Below are 16,985 nucleotides of genomic sequence, written 5' to 3' on the forward strand. Positions count from 1 at the left end.
GGGGGGGGGGGGTTGGGGGGAGGGAGTGGAGGACGAAGTGGAGGGAAGACAGCGAGGCGGGGCAGTGGCTTGAGGACGTGTGCATGTGAGGGGGGGGGGGCGGGGGTGGTGGTGATGGTGAAGTGGACGGGAGGAGGGCCTAAGGTGGAGGGAGTTGACGACGAGGGGGAGGAGAGAGGGAGGGGAAACCGGAGGAAGCGAGCGGCGGCTGCTGGGGGAGGAAGGCAGGGAGGAGGAGCCCTGAGCCGCGGCGGTGGCGGCGGCTGCTGCAGCCGCCTGGGGAGCCCAGCCGAGTGCCGCCTGGGGCTGCGGGAAGTGCGGGGAGACGGAGCGATCGGTGGAGCCCGGGCGGCGGGGCCGAGCAGCGGGTGAGTGGAGCCCCAAGGGGACGCGGCGGTCCGTCTCTGGGGGCCGGGCGAAGAGGAGCGGGAAGATGCGGCGGCGGCGGGGCGGAGGGTGGCGGCCCCATGGCTCGGCCCCTGGCTGGCCCCGCTTCCCCGCCCTCCCTCTCAGTTTCCTCCCGTCGCCCGCCTGCGCCTAGGGGGCTGGTCCCGGGCGGGCCGCGGGCTGAGGGTGGCGCTGGCCCGGAGGGCGGGCGTGATGGGCCAGGGGGGGGTGGAGCTGGTGGCTCGGGGTGTACCCGGGGGCGGGAGGTTGGACCGGGACCGCTCTAAATTGGCTGGAGAGGGGGCCCCGTCGGCGGCGAAGTTGCTAGCTGGGGGCAGAGACGGCCACGCGGTTGCAGGAGTAAGACATCCCCCTCTCGTGGAGTGCGTGAGACGAGGAGTCCGGCGTCCCTGCCCTCCCCGTCGCCCTCCCCGCCTGCCCGGCCCTGCTAGCTCCTCTCCTAGCCTCCGGTGTCCCCTCTCTCTCACCCCCGCTCCCCCCCCCCCCTCCTGCTTGGCTCCCTCGGCAGTGCCGGGTCCCCTAGGGTCCCTGCCCTGACCCTCTCGGCCCTCCAACTTCCCTCGACCCCCTGCTTGCTTGGCCACGACTCCTGTTCCCCTTTTCTTCCCTCGCTAGTTACCCCTCCCGCTTCGTTAATTCCCGTGCAATTGCCTCTTTGAGACCTTTTTTTCCTCTCCTTCCTTTTAGATTGGCCAACGGCTCCTTTCAACCCTGCCTCGTTGGTGGCCACTGAGAAGCGCGGGGGGCTCCCCAGACAGCCGTGGGGACAAGTTAGAGCCAGCACTTTACCCCCGGGCCTCGCGTGTAGCTTTCCCTCCCCTGTTCTAGGTGCCCCAGTGTCCAGAGGGGGGTGCGGGTGTGCCCTCCTTAATGTTCCACCGCCCGGGCAACCCCTTCGGTCTCGTGTTCCATCTCGCTCTTGCTTCTGTACCGTAGTCAAGTGGAGCCACTTTGCATCATGTCCCGGTATAGCTACCAAAGTCTCCTGGACTGGCTCTATGGGGGTGTCGACCCCAGTTTTGCAGGCAATGGGGGCCCCGACTGTGCTGCCTTCCTGTCTTGGCAGCAGCGGCTGCTGGAAAGTGTGGTGGTCCTGACCCTGGCCCTGTTGGAGATCCTGGTGGCCCTTCGGCACATCCTGAGGCAGACGGAGGACGGTAGGGGTGGCCGTGGCAGCCAGCCACAGCAGGTGACCCAGCGGCCAGAGGAAGGCAAGGAGAGCCTGAGCAAGAATCTGCTCTTAGTAGCCCTGTGCCTGATCTTCGGGGTGGAGGTGGGCTTTAAGTTCGCCACAAGACCGTCATCTACCTGCTCAACCCTTGTCACCTGGTCACCATGATGCATGTGAGTCTGTTGACTTTTTCCTGGGCAGCCTAAGTGATAAAAGTCATTTGTGTGCTCAGGACACTAGTGTAGAGAGCACTTTGTCCCCTTGGGAAGTGGGACCCTTAAAAATGGTTTTCCAACCAGCGGCCGCCTTTGTGCTAACTTGAGAGTTGCACAATGGATCAAACAGCCCTACAGCGGAGGTAAAGAGCCCTAGAAACGACTTGCACTCCGAGCCCCATGCCCCCCCCTCCCTCCTCCCCTCCCCCTCCCTCCTCCCCCTTCCTCCCTCTGGCTCCCAGCCCCGCTGGGGCCTGGCCTTTTCACCAGCAGGAAGTCCAACCCCAGCTAGGTGCCCCTTCAGAATCACATCTGTGGCCCATGGCCCAGCCCTCTTGCCTTTTGCAGTAGTTTCCCCGGGGCCTGGTTACACGTTTTCCTGGAGGTGGTTACACAAGCTTCCTTGTCTCCATTGTGGTACATTGGGGAAATACTTTTAGGGGTTTCTCTTAAGGACTCTTTCATTTGGGAGTTTATGCTCTTAGGGCGAGGTCTGCTTTTGGGTTGTGAGAAGCTTGAGCAACCCAAAGCTACTAAGAGCTCTCTGAACTCGGCTCCATGCTGATTTGTGAACTTTAGGTTGGAGATCGCGATTGGAGGTGAGAGGGAATTTACTTTTTTCAAACCTGATTCTCTGATTCTGTCCTCTGGTCATGCTCCAAGGGTACTCAGAGAGCTGATTTCTTTTGCTCTCCTGACCTCTATTCATTAGATATGCTAAGGCGAACAAATGGTCTTGAAGGGGGAAATTGCCAGCAAGGTACACATAATCTGTGTGAGGACCAAAGAGGGAGACTTCTCTGCTCAGCCTGGTCAGGGATATTCTGAAGCTATAAATTCATGGGAACGAGGAGAAAGGGAGACCGGGAAAGCAATTAGGTCTTTTTACATTCCGGGCTGTGGAAAACTTGGTGTGTTTTACTGGGGGTAGTTTTGAAGCCTGTCTTTAGCATCTTTATTGCTTTTATATTTGTTGAAGGTTGTTCTCAGGAGAATGCCGACAACTCTGCTTAGAGCAGGAGGCTGAGATTATTATCCTCACTTTACGGCCCCTGCAGGGTTCAAGGATAGAGGTCGCTTGCCTCAAGGCAAAAGATGGATTAGACTCAGGGATAGAAGCGAACTCCTTTGGAGTTGCAAACCTTCAGCTCTCAACTCGGGGTGGCAGAGGGTGGTGAGGCCATCCTGTAGGACTTTGCTGTATACTTGGGGCTCATGTATTTGGTAGCTCACTTTTCCTGGAAATCCATTTGGTTACACATTCTTGGCCTCAGTTTCTTGATCTATAAAATGAGGATGACCTTGGCCCCTTGGCATCTTGCAGATGGTAAGAAGGTGTAGATGGCTCTGGAATAAAGGGGACGTTGTTGATTGGGTCACTAAAAAGCATGGAAAAAGAGTTGGGGTAAGATGGGGTAGGCCCAGTTTTTTTGTTTTTGTTTTTTTTTTTAGGGCTTCTTGTGAAGGGGTGTCATTCACAGCAAGTCCAGGGTTGTCCTAGCTAGACCTTCTGTGCAAATTTGACCAGTCCTCTTTCTCATTTCTTTTGAAATGAATGGCCTTTTTGTTAATGAGAGGAAACAATGCGTCTGAGCTGCTGTTGTGTATGCCTCTTCAGACAGGAGTGCTTTTTTAGGACGGCAGGTGGTAAGGGTCAGAGGGTGCCTCTACAAAGGGGTCTTGAGGCCTCTGGCAACCACAGATCTAGAAGGTCAACAAAGGGCTAAATTCAGCCTCACTGGGGCTGCTACTGGTGTGATGATGACATCAAACCTGGCAACGACTGGGATTTTTAAAGGAAAGATTTTAGAGGCTTTTAGAAGACTCTGGAGACCTACTTCGGGAATTAATTAGTTGTACGGCTTTGGGGAAAGTCCCCTTTCTGGACCTCAGTTTCTCTACCTGTAAGATGGAACAGAATTGTACTCCTAACCCTCGACAGTCTGTTCCGTGATTCTTTGTCCCATAACTAATGGGACTATGACAAAAGCCTTTGAAAGGCTTTTGACTTCCTTGTGCAAAAAAGAGAAATCGGTCTCCTCTGTGGAGGTCAGGTAGCCAGCCAGTTCACCCTTAGCTTTTGCTCCACATGGCTCCCAGTAAAGTAAAATTGTTGAGGCGACCTTCGGGGTCACATGCACTTGATGTCAGGACAGATAGATGTTTGGGTGACTACAGGCTGATTTCTTGTCCTCATGTGTGGGGTTTTTTTCCCCTTAGCTTTTGCCTTGAAGCTATAGGGTGGACACAGGGAAAGGACTCATGTTGATACATTCTTGCAGTGTCCTGGGGACACTGTACTCCTTTGTCCTCTGTCCCCAATCACTGCTTTGTATCCTACTAAGGTCCTACATTGGCTTTGGTACATCGAACTTTCTAGTGCCTTCTATGTGGCTCTTCGTTAGAAGCAGGACTGTATGGATTTTTGAAAGTTGATGAGAGTCAGTTAAAAGAAAATGGACAGCAGATGGTAGCAACCAGTGTTATGACGTGGATGCAAAAATGACTAATGATAGTTTGGAGGACTACTAATACCTTACATTTATCTAGCACTTTACTGCTCACAGGCACTTTAATATGCATTATCTTATTCGAGGTTGTGATAGATCAGCTTAGGCCCAGAGAAAAAGATGTTAAAATGTTTTCTGTGATTGTGTCTATTGCAAAGGGGAGATATTATGAACCAGTAAATGCTTTTTGCAAGTGAATTAGATGAATTAGGCTATAATGCAGCAACAGACCTCGGAGATTAGAAGTACTGACCAGGCAAGGGGGATGTTAGCTGAAGTGAAAAGGGGTTTCAAGGTGGACATGCTTATGTTTGATAGTGTCTCTTAACTCCATGACTCCATTTTTGGCTTTCTAGAAAGTTCTTTTCCAGTAGAATCACTAAGTGTAACAAGGGCCATGTTACTTTACGCCAGGAAGTAGAGGAGTTGGAGGGAAATTGGTTCCTTTCTCCAGCTCTCATTTTTCAGTCTGCAAAATATTCATTTGCAACGCCTTGTTACACAGACCCTCCTCGTCAGAGCCATGCTGCCTTTGGGTGGCTGCCAACTGTAGTAACATAAGGAAGGGCATAACTTGCGTCTGAATTCTGTCCCTGATTAACATTCCTGCTGTTGAGTTTCTTTTTGGTCTCATGTGATTTCTCTGAGGTTTGAGGATTGTAGATTGATAGTGGCTTGGAGGATTACATTGGTACCAGCCCACAGCTCAGTTCCAGCTGAAGGTGCAAGTGCCCAGGTTAGCACAGCATTGTTAAACCCTGTGCTAAATATCGGGTCTGTCTGCCAACTACACCAATAAGGATTTCTTCAAGCATGGCCACTCAATCCTCTTTTGCCCATGAATTTTGGCAGGTATGCATTCCGGGGAATGAACCTACTGAGCCATTGGTCTGTTTATCCAAAAATCTCCCAGCAGTTTAGTGGCACAGGTGGCTTTAGATCTCAGCTGCCACAGTGGGAATCTCGGATTAGTCGGGAGAGATTCTTGTAGCTGTTTAAGTCTGAAAAAATCTACAGTTTCTCAGTAGAAGAGTTAAAATGCCAGACAGGCTAGATGTGATGGCGAATGCCTGCAATCTCATTACCAGGAGGTTTAGGTAGGGGGATGGCAAGTTCAAGGCCAGTATGACCTACATAATGAGACTCAAATACAAATACAGTCTGGTTAGTTGTGTCTGTAAAGAATAGGGGTCTACGACTAACTTTAACTTACTGGTTCTTTGTTTTCTTTCTTTTAATACATCTTAACTTATATTATTTTTCTTGAATACAATTATGTTGTGTTTGTCTTAAGAACTTAATGAAAAGATCTCCTTTTTCATGCTTTGTTTAATTTTTTTGCAAAATTTGCAAAATTTCTTTGGGTTCTGAATGTGTCTGTGTTAACATCCGGTTAGGTGCTGAACTTAGCCAGGTACAACATTTGCAGCTTAATCTTCCATGCCTGTACACAGGAAGCGGGCCAGGCATTCAGCAAATTATAATTCATGATAATTGACCTGTAGCTCCTAGCCAGTACTTAATTTTTTAAAAATTTTGGTCAGTAATTCTGAGCCCCCTCTTGTTTTGTAAATTTACTTTATTATTGTGTGTGTGTGTGTGTGTGTGTGTGTGTGTGTGTGTGTGTGTGTGTGTGACACATACCACAGTGCATACACAGAGGTCAGAGGACACCTTCCAGATGTTGGTTATCCTACACATCTACTCTAGGTCCTGGGACTTGAGCTCAGGTTGTCCAGCTTGCATGACCAGCACTTTTATTCTTGGAACCACCTCTGCAGCCTAGGCCTCTCATTTTAGAGTTGTGTTGCTTATTACATATTCTGCCTTTAAAAATATATATAATATGTTAGAGGTTTGATTTCTACCAGACAGGGCTTTCCTGCCTTGGGTCTGCTAAAGTTTAACCCCCCATCTTTTCTTTCTCTCTTTTTCTTTCCCTCTCTTCATCCCTCCCTCCCTCCCTCTCTCCCTCTCTCCCCCCTCCCCCCTCCCCCTCCCTCCCTCCCTCCCTCCCCCTCCCTCCCTCCCTCCCTTCCTCTCTTCCTCCCTTCCTCCCTCCCTTCCTTCCACACGAGAACTCACCATGTTGCTCTTGCTGGCCTGGAGCTCACTTTACAGATGAAGCTGGTCTCAAACTCACAGACATCTGCCTGCTTCTGCCTCCAGAGTGATGGGAATAAAAATGTGGGCCCCATCTTACTAAAAGTATGGAGTGGTATATCTTCACACATTCTGAGCTTTGGGCTGGACTGGAGCCCAGTTGGAAGGGTATGTGTTTTGCACGCTTGGAACTCCAGGTTCCTGTCCCAGCACTTGATAAACCAGGCACGGTGGCACAGGCCTGCAATCACAGTACTGGGGAGGTGGAGAGAGGAGGAGTCAGAAGTTCAAGGTTATCTTCAGCTACAAAGCAAGATTGAGGACATTCTGGGATATATGAGACCTGTCTCAAAAAACAGAAACAAAACGAAACCGAGTTTTTGGTGGCACCCTCTTTGACTTACTGAACACTCACTGGTACATTCCATTTACCATTTGATGCGTTCATTTTAGAGAAAATCAGTCAAAGAACTGAGAATGAGTCTTTCTCTTCCCCCCAACTTCAGATCAGACTCACTTCCTCACTCCCCATCTGTTGTCAGGAGCACTGATTACTCTTCCTACATGGGATTGATGTCCATGGATAATGGGTGGAATGAGGGATCCAGCCATTTGCTGATGGCTGTGTCCTGTGTCATCAGACCAGGAGGGCATCAGGGAATGTATGTTTATATGGGCCTTGGCATTGAGACATGACATTATTTTATTCTTCCCTCCAGAGAAAATGGCAGAGAATTCTCCCATCTTTCATCGGTGCAGTCTTTAGGAGACTACATTCATTATACATAGAGTTGCTGTGGACTGGTGGATTAAGCATCTACATCTAACACTGGGGTTGAATATTACGATGCCTATGGCTTTTTGTGGGAACCTGAGCAAATTATTTAACCTTTTCCTTTCCAGATCTACACCATGAAAATGAATACCGGGAAAACAAAGCTTTTTAATCTGCTAAATAACTATATAGTCACTTAACCCAGAGAAGAAGCTGGGCAAAGCTAATCAGAGTGGCAGATGACCAATGTGGTTTTACTTTAATCTCAACCCCTTCTCACTTTTCCCGATGGCTGCTGAGATCCATTCTTCCAATAATGCCTGTTGCTTTTCTCTGGCTTCTTGCCCATGTCTCCATGGCCTTGTAATGCACAGCATGCAAAACTGGGCTCTCTAGCGCTTACGGTCCAGCCCATACCAAGCAGGGAGGAATGCTTTTTCCTCTCAGCCTTTTCCTGCCATGCATCTGTGAATACAACCCAACATCATCACGCCTGCTTTTAAATAACAGTATGTTTCTGGCTCCTGCTCGGTATCTGATTGCAGGCTCGCTGGACTTTGTTCCCTAACCGCACATCCACCACCTTCTCCGTCTTCATGGGGCTTGTTTTCGATTCGTTCTCTCTGCAAGTTCTCCTCTGAGGATTCTCCTCTTTGAAACCTTTCTAGATGATCCTGACCTGACTCCAGTTATTCTTGTCATTCTATTAAAGTCATTTGTCCTCCTTTCCCAATCTTTCTCAGCACTTCTCAGAATATTGGGCAAGGGCTTGGGTATAGCTCAGAGGCAGAGTTGGCATGCTTAGCATGCATGCCTCTCTGGGTTCAATCCCCAGCACCTCACCACATTTTTTTTTTTTTTTTTTTGCTGTTGTTTGGTGAGGGCTCTTGTTTTTGTATGCTTATTCAGTTTCCACTGTTAGCAGGGACAGTTTTTATAAGAAAGGCATGTAATAGTTTAATTCCATGATTACAATGATGTACATGCATGTTAATTGTTGTGGGCCTGGATAATGGTGATTAAGTGACTGACAAGACTTGATGATGTTTTGTATCTCCCTGCTCCCATGGTGGCCTGTGTTCCCTTGAGGTCTCATGGACATGGTTCTTATGTCTGTTGTGCCCAAGGAGTTTATCTTTGGATCTGTTTGTTTGTTTGTTTTTTCGAGACAGAGTTTCTCTGTGTTGTCCTGGCTGTCCTGGAACTAGCTCTGTAGACCAGGCTGACCTTGAACTCACGGAGATCTACCTGCCTCTGCCTCCTCAGTGCTAGGATTAAAGAGGTACACCACCATCGCCTGGCTCTGATCTGTTTTTGAAATAGGCAGAGGACAGAAACAGGCTCAGAGCACACAAGTCTTAGAGAAGTTCTACCACAAACAGCCCGTTATTCAACCGTGGCCCACTCTGGATCCAAAGTATGACTTTCATCCAGATCAGGAAATTAGGATGCAGGATCTACGTCTTTATTCCTTGGCAGACATCTGGGCACGGCAACTTTAATTTCTTGCTTTACTATAGAGATAAAAAGAATGTTATTAGGCCAGTGACTCACTTTTCTTTTTTTCTCCTGTACTTTTGAGTGGTAGCTCATTGTCATTGTGTCTACTTGAAATATCCTCAACAAGAGCCAAGTTTTTCAGCTTGTCCTTGTCTTTCATATCTTTTTATTATTATCATTTATTTTGAAGTACTGGAGAATGGATCCCATGCTTTGTGTGTACTAGGTAAGTGTCATGCCAATGAGCTATAACCAAGCCTCGTTTTTTGCTGTGTGCATATGCTTTGTTACATTGAGAGTACATTCGTCTCAAAGGTCCCTATCTGGCCAGGCTGAAGAGGCATGAAGACAGCTATGGATATGGAGAGGAGTGATTAGCTGGTTATAATGCAGATGCCTGACTCCCTCAATAGACACCTAAGCAGGTCCAGGGTAAGGATGGCATTATGATTTTTTTTTTTTTTTTGAGATAGGCTATGTAACCCTGGCTGTCCTAGAACTCACAGAGATCTGCCTGCCTCTGCCTCCTTAGTGCTGGGATTAAAGATTGTACCACAAGGGGTGGGGCTGCCTTCTGAATTTTTTGTTGGGGTTTGAGACAGGGTCTCACTATGTAGCTCTGGCTGTCCAGAAACTCACTACTTAGACCAGGCTGGCCTCGAACTCACAGAGATCTGCCTGCCTCTGCATCCCAAGTGCTGAGATTAAAGGCATGCGCCACTACACTGAGATTTGCATCATGAATTTATATATATATATATATAAATATATATTATATATATATTTTCTCTCTTTTTTTTTTCTTTTCTTTTTTCAAGACAGAGTTTCTCTGTGTAGCTTTGCGCCTGTCCTGGATCTCACTCTGTAACCCAGGCTGGCCTGGAACTCACAGAGATCCGCCTGCCTCTGCCTCCCGAGTGCTGAGATTAAAGGTGTGCGCCACCACTGCCCAGCTCTGTATCATGAATTTTAAAGAAATTCCTTGGTGGACTGGGGGTGTGCCCAGCATGAATAGAACAGCACTATGTGATCAGGTATAGTGGTCATATTGCAGAAATGGACTGTCTCTCACAAAAACAAAACTACCCCCAAACTAAACTCCCTCACAGTTCAAATGTTGATCAGTCTTGAGTCCCATTTGGGGAGATATCTGGTGGCTGAAATAAGTAATAAGTGGGAAGAGCACTTGAGTGCTCTTCATGACTGACATGAAACTGGGTGGCCTGTGGGCAAGCATTTAGGCTTCTGAAAGCAGTGTATATAGGTTGGTAGTATAGGCTATATAGGTAGTTTATGTACGTAGTATGGCTTAAGTGAGATGGTAAGGACAAGTTTTTGTGAGGGGAATGTTAAGTGAGTTGTTATCATTAGAATATTTCAAGCAGGCCTTTGTTATCCTCTAGTTCTCCATTTATCTCCTCTAGGCCAGTAAGTTCTCTCAATTGCCAGGAGGCCATTTTGACACCTGGTTGCTGCATGCTAGCTCTCTGTATGGGAGACTGTTGTTTTAAATGGTTGTAAGAATTTATTCCTTCTTAAACTTTTTTTTTTTGAGATTTTTATTTTATGTATATGGATGTTTTGCCTGCATGTATGTCTGGGCACCACGTGTGTTCCTGGTGCCTGCGGAAAGTCAGAAGAGGGCATGGGATCTCCCCAGGACTGCAGTTACAGATGGTTGGGAGCTACCATGTGGGTGCTGGGACCTGAACCTCGATCCTTTGCAAGAGCAATTCTTGAGCCATATCTCCAGCCCCAAATTTGTTCATTCCTGTATTCATTTAATAAATGTTTATGAATATCTGTTGCATGCCAAACATTGGTGCCAGGCGCTGGAGATTCAACAAGAAGTAATAAGTTTAGATGAGAAAGACAAGACTATGGGGTCAACTCATTATAATGTTATGTGTAAAGTCAAACACCCGAATGAAATAGAACGGGAAGGTGTTTTCGACAATGCATTTAAGGAAGATCCCCCCCCCTTGAGATGACATTTGATTTGAGCTGGCACATGTAGGAGGCATGTTAACTTCATGAGAGCAGGGGCCCTTGGTAGTCTTATTCTCTGTTTGCATACCTAGAATGAGGCCCAACAAAGAGGGAAAAGAAGAGAATTCTGGACATAAGACACAATGTATGGGTCAGTCACAGGAGCATAGGCCTTTAGTCCCAGCATTGAGGAGGCATAGGCAGGCCAATCTCTGAGTTTTAGGCTATCCTGGTCCACATAATGAGTTCCAGGCCAGCCAGGGCTACATAGAGAGCGATCCTGTCTTTAAAAAAGAAAGAAAGAAAGATTGAATGTGTGAAGAGCTGAGGGTGTTCATGTTCAAGCTAAATTTGATCCTGATCCCTGCTAAAACAAAAGCAAAAAATTCTAGACATACTGCTGCTGCCTCCTTCATATGACAGTGTCTCAACTGTAACCTTGCATCTTATCAGGGTCACATTTCCTGTTTCTTCCTCGCCAAGGCAAGTGAAGCTTTAAGAATGCTTTGTCATTTCTGGGCCATTGATAAAAGTCACAGATGCTCATGAAGTTTCATTAGGGGATATGCAATACAGAGAATCATGTTCTCTGCCCTGTCCCAAGGAAGACCCATGCCGTCAAGGACAGATGCCCAGAACACTGAGGTAAGTTAGCAGAGATGAGTGGAGATAGCATGCACCTGTGTACAACCTGGGGGCGATTATTTAGTTGTTCATGAGATGGTTGCTCTCCTGAATGCCCTCCACAGCAGAATTCAACACGAGGTCTTCCCTCCTCCCTCCCTCCTCCCTCCCTCCTTCCCTCCCTCTCTATTTCTTGCCCTCCCTCTCCCTCCCCCTCCCTCCTTACCTTTTTTCAAGACTTGTTGCTGCCTTCCTACCTTTCTTTTTCATATTCTTTCTTTCCCATTGCTCTGTCTTTCTACCTGACAACTCCATTCAAGTTGGCCTCCTTCCAGAGTATTTCACGGCTCTAACACGATGCCTTTTACAATGTAAAAATGCCTGTTTCAGGACTGGCAAGATGGCTCAGCAGGTAAAGGCACTTGCTGCTAAGCCTGTTGACTTGGATTCAATCTCTGGGACTCATAATGGAAGAAGAGGACCTACCCCTGCAAGTGGTCTTCTGATCACACGAAGTAAAGAGATGTAATGAAAATCTCCATTTCATTAGAGAATGTGACATGCCTGGGGGAACTGGGAAGAAACTACCTCCATTTTAAAGGTTCACAATGAAGTAAGAATGGCATGTGGACAGACTTCATTGGCTATCTGAGAAAGAATGATTTAAAAAAAACCCCTGCTTTTCCAGTTTTAATATATTACCCTTCAACATTCTTTATAACTTCGAATTCTTGGATATTTTATTTTATTATGCAGTAGTGTGTGTGTGTGTGTGTGTGTGTGTGTGTGTGTGTGTGTGTGTGTATGCTATGTGCATGTGTGGCAATTTTGGGAGTTGGTTCGCTCCTCCTTCCGTGTTGGTCCTGGAGATAGAACTTAGGTGGTTGGGTTTGGCACCAAATACCTGCTGAGCTATCTTTATATCCCATTTTTATTTCATTTTAAAAAGTAAAAAAGCCAGGCTGGTATGGTGGCACACATCTTTAATCCCAGCACTGGGGTGGAAAAAGCAAACAGATCAATGTGATTTGGGGGCCAGCCTGGTCCACATAGTGAGTTCTAGGCTAGCCAGGACTATGTAATATGACAGTATCTCAAAAAAAAAAAAGAAGGAAAAGAGAAATTAATTTTTAAAGAAAACTGTTGCATTGTTTATTTTAGAAATTCTGCTTTTGTGTTGGACTGGAAGTTGAGTTTCTTTAGACAGAGGACTGAGACTGGATTCAAAGTACTGTGAGTATAAAGAAGGAAGATGGCCTTTTATGCATAGTTCTTTAAAAGGGTGGAGCCAGAAAACCCTTTGACTTTATGTGTTTATTTAAGACATTCTGCTCGAAGATTTCAGGCTTTGGATTTTTCATGTTTTCTAATGTTAGTGTAAACAGAACTGCTACACACACACACACACACACACACACACACAAAATGAATATAGTTATTATTCCTCTTACTAGTCGCTGCTGTCATTTTCTATTATTTCTTTGTGTGAATTTGTTTAAAAGGAAAAACACTTTTTGTAATGACTATTTGAGTTTAAAAATTAATGGACCTCACCAGGAGTTGTGGTGCACACCTTGTAATCCCAGCACTCAGGAGGCAGAGGCAGGCAGATCTGTGAGTTCAAGGCCAGCCTGGTCTACAAGAATGAGTTCCAGGACAGCCAGGGCTACACAGAGAAACCCTGTTTTGAAAATTAAAAAAAAAAAAAGAAAACACAAAAAAGCAAATGAACAAAAGAAAGGAAGGAAGAAAGAAAGAAAAATAAATAAACCAGCCAGGTATGGTGGCACACACTTTTAATCCCAGCACTTTGGAGGCAGAGGCAGGTGGATCTCTCAGTTCGAAGCTAGCCTGGTCTACATAATAAGTTTCTGTATAGACAGAGCTACATAAGAGACTCTGTCTGAAAAAAAACCACCCCCCCAAACAAAAACCCCAAATCAAATCAATAAAACCTGTTTTCAAAGAAAAATAATGACAAAAATTTCTAGTTACCTTACCCTGGTCTAGTGGTTTTTTTTTTTTGTTTTGTTTTGTTTTGTTTTGTTTTTGTTTTTTTGAGATGGGGTTTCTCTGTGTAGTTTTGGTGCCTGTCCTGGATCTCTGTAGACCAGGCTGGCCTCAAACTCACAGAGATACACCTGGCTCTGCCTCCTGAGTGCTGGGATTAAAGGCTTGCGCCCCCATCGCCCAGCCTGGTCTAGTGTTTTTAAGCAGCTGGCTTTTCCCATATTCCTTGCCCAGGGTTGGTGCTTTTTGCTGCCTCCTTTTCCAGACAGTATTGCAGCTATCAATACCTTTCCACCCAGGTGCAGTATTGTTCTGTATTGGTTGGTTCCAAAGGATGTGGGCAGCCGGGGATGTGGAGGTGCTGGAAGTGTGGTGCTTTGGGCAGGGACAGTGCAAACTCTGGCCTGCGGCAGGTGCTCAGGTGTGTAGAAGGAGAACGAGATCATCTGGAGGGAAAGGAAGCATGCGTCCATCATCATTCCAGCTCAGTGCCTTCCATCTCCCCGTCTCCATCACACATCAGCAGGGCTGTCACCTTGGGGTATATTTGACCTGTGAGAGGAATGGCCTCTGCCAGTTCACCAGCTGTGTTTGCAGAAAAACTCTAGCTGACTGTGCTCTGGCTGTTGCTAGCAAAGAGACATTTCATTCAGGTGCTGATTAAATAAGGCACAGAGCCAGACTGCACATTAAGGCCCTTAACTGTGGCTCTGGGAGCTCTGAGTAAACATTTATTAGATGTTCTGGGCACAGCGTTAGCAGAAGACCGTGGTGAGGTGTTATCTTCAGAAATCCGGTTGAAGGAAATGGGAGCTAGGAGACACTTCTCGAAGGAGATGGATCCTCTTTTCCTAGAGTAACCAGACCTGAATTGCTGGCATGTACACAGGAGGACTAGAGAGGTTTCCTCACTGCCATTAACTTGCTGAGACTCAACACATCGGGATTGGGACACAGCAGGGTTCCTGACTAAGTAGGGCAATAGAAATATCTCCTTGTCCTAATGTAAGTTAGGCCTAGTGGAGAGAGCTTTTGAGTTCTGTTTCCGAGGTCTGGCTTTGAGCCCATTACCATGTGACCTTAGGCATGCTGTTTAACTACTCTATCAGTTTCACTCATCTGTAACATAGGAGTACTAACAGCACTTACCAAACAGGGTTGTTGTGAGAATTAAATGAAATCATTTCAATCAAGAATGGAGCAGTAGTCTTGGCTCACTGTGAGCAAAGCAAAGGATGTTAGTTTTTTACTGGCAGTCATTGTAGTACTGTATATTTCAAGGCAGGAGTGGTAGATGGTGGGTCTGTGGGCTGAGGTGTTACAGTCTTGAGTTCAACTCCTTTTAGCTATGTGACCCTGGGTAGCTTAGCCTGTGTTTCCGTATTTGTGAAATGAAATGATCACATATAAATATACTGGGATTGTGTAAAGATGAGAAACCATTAATAAGTCACTTACTGTAGTAAATGGTATGCGCATAATGTGCATTCAGTATCTTTTAGCTGTGATAGTGATGAGGCTACCGACAGTCACTACTACTATTGTTACCCCAACTACCATGATGGCAACTAAACTGAGAGGTTCCTTCATGGTTAGCATTATGACTTGCTGTTTCGACCTTGGGTGCCTGATGGTAGGGTTTGATACTGGATTTAGAATTTTTGTTAACAAAAGAATCCCTGCAATCTTTGTGTCAGGCATGCCGTGGGCAGAAATACTGGTTCTCATGAAGCTAGCACCTGGGTGGTAATGATTGTGGACATTATGAAGATTACCTTAGGTTAACCAGTCCTTTGGGAGAATGGGGGGCAGGAGGTGGCTCTGGTGGCTTTCCAGGGACCTCTTGGCTTACGTATTCCTGCTCTGTATTAGTGGGCTGACTCCATGATGCAAGCTATCTTGAGATTGGTAGTCTAGGAAACCAGTGATGAGCAGAAGTATGAAGGGTGTGGTTTTCTGTGGGTGGGATAGGTAGAGAGAGGTGAATGGGTTTCATTTTTACATTTTTCTTAATGTCTTTTGATTGAGGTAATTGTGGAGAATGAACCACTCAGAGCTTAGAGAAAGGCAGGTTTACTTTTTTACTTTTTTAAGATTTATTTATTTATTACATATACAGAAGCGGGTGCCAGATCTCATTACAGATGGTTGAGAGCCACCATGTGGGTGCTGGGAATTGAACTCAGGACCTCTGGAAGAGCAGTCAGTGCTTTTAACCTCTGAGCCATCTTTCCAGCCCTACTTTTTTGCTTTTTATTTTGTTGCCAAGCTCGGGGATAGAACCCAAGGCCTTGTGCATACTGGACGAGTATTCTACCTCTGAGCTACATACATACCTAGGCCCAGAGGAGCATGTTTTAAAGCAGACCAGTATCTTAGCTAAAAGGAAAGCACAGTGTGGCAGAAGGTTGTTGTTAGGGGATCAGATTCCTGATGCCTTTACTTACAATGTCAGCAAATAGACCAAAACAAAGCCACAGCACCACCAGCAAATCCCAGTGCCTTCTACAATCCTAGTATTTAGTAAACCTCTCCTTTCAAGAACTACCACTGTTTTAAAATAGACTGTGCTCTGGAGTCTAAGCCACCAGTCACGGGAGGGAGACTCAGTTTAAATGTGGTTTCTAGGCCTTACTACTTTGTCATGTGACTTTACAGCCACAGGATGGGGAGGTGCCTCACCCCCACCTTGGAAGATCTGTGGGTATATTCACAAGCATTGGTGGGTAAATAGGCAGTTCTTTAGTTGAGGACTGAGGAGGCTAAGGTGTTTTCCTGCAGTAGTCCTGGTTCCCTGGGAGAGCTGTTTGGAGCACACGTCTATAGCAAACTGCAACCCAAGGGAAGGGCACACATTAGAAATGAGCCTTTCCAAACTCACCATTCTAAGACCTAGGAAGGACTGCAATGAAGGATCCAGTTCACATCAGTACTTCCTCCTTATCGGTTTGCATTTGTTAAGGGTTTCCTTTATTGGAGCCTCAGTCGCTTGGGTGTGTGTGTGTGCCTGTCACTGCACTTTTATTCTGTTCACTGCACTTTATTCTCTGTACCCTGCAGGAATGTTGCTGAGGCTCATGTGCACAAGTGCCTCATTATCTTGAACATTTTCACACTGGGCCCCCTGGGCTGCCAGCTGCTGCTTCTCCCCCGGGCATTTCTCATTCCCAGCCATGAGCAATGTGGGCACCCAGAGGAAAGTGACTCATTTTACCTGTGGGTCTCCACTCCATGTAACTGCCCTCTCCAGCTCTCAAAAGAACAGCCTTGTGAGCTAGCACCAGCCAAGGTCAAGTGTCCTTGCTTGCTTGTGGGATTTTTATTTTTTTATTTTTTGGCCAGTAAATGAAGAGAAGAGATTGACCTCCAGCCCTGTGGCTGTCCACCCTGGAAAGGCCCCTTAAGGGGAAGTATTGTCTTAGGCCAAGGTTAGGGATGATGTCTTATTGGCCAAGGCTGAGTTGGATTTGCAAAGAATGTGAAGGCCGCTGTGTCCCTGGGTCTCCAGATCAGCCGGTTCTTGTTTGGCCACGTCTCACTTCACAGCTAGCGCTGTGTTTGCTCAGATGGATCAGCTTCCCAAATTTCTTACTCCCTGCTTTGGTCTGTCCTGAAAAACAATTTGCAAAGTACATTGTGGCCCACACCTGTTATTATTTTTGAAATCCTCCTTTTCCACA

General features: G+C 46.7%; 1 protein-coding gene across 1 annotated transcript in view; it reads left to right on the forward strand.

Moving 5' to 3' along the window:
• Nucleotides 1-280: 280 nt before the first annotated feature.
• The window catches only part of Tmem164 (transmembrane protein 164), a 161,314-nt gene continuing 144,609 nt past the window's right edge, over nt 281-16,985 (forward strand). The window contains 3 exon segments of the mRNA XM_059249919.1: nt 281-368; nt 1,096-1,697; nt 1,700-1,752. Coding sequence (XP_059105902.1) covers nt 1,367-1,697; nt 1,700-1,752 — 384 coding nt within the window. The 5' untranslated portion in view covers nt 281-368; nt 1,096-1,366.

The sequence above is a fragment of the Peromyscus eremicus genome, chromosome X (assembly GCF_949786415.1).
Source record: "Peromyscus eremicus chromosome X, PerEre_H2_v1, whole genome shotgun sequence".
NCBI lineage: Eukaryota > Metazoa > Chordata > Mammalia > Rodentia > Cricetidae > Peromyscus > Peromyscus eremicus.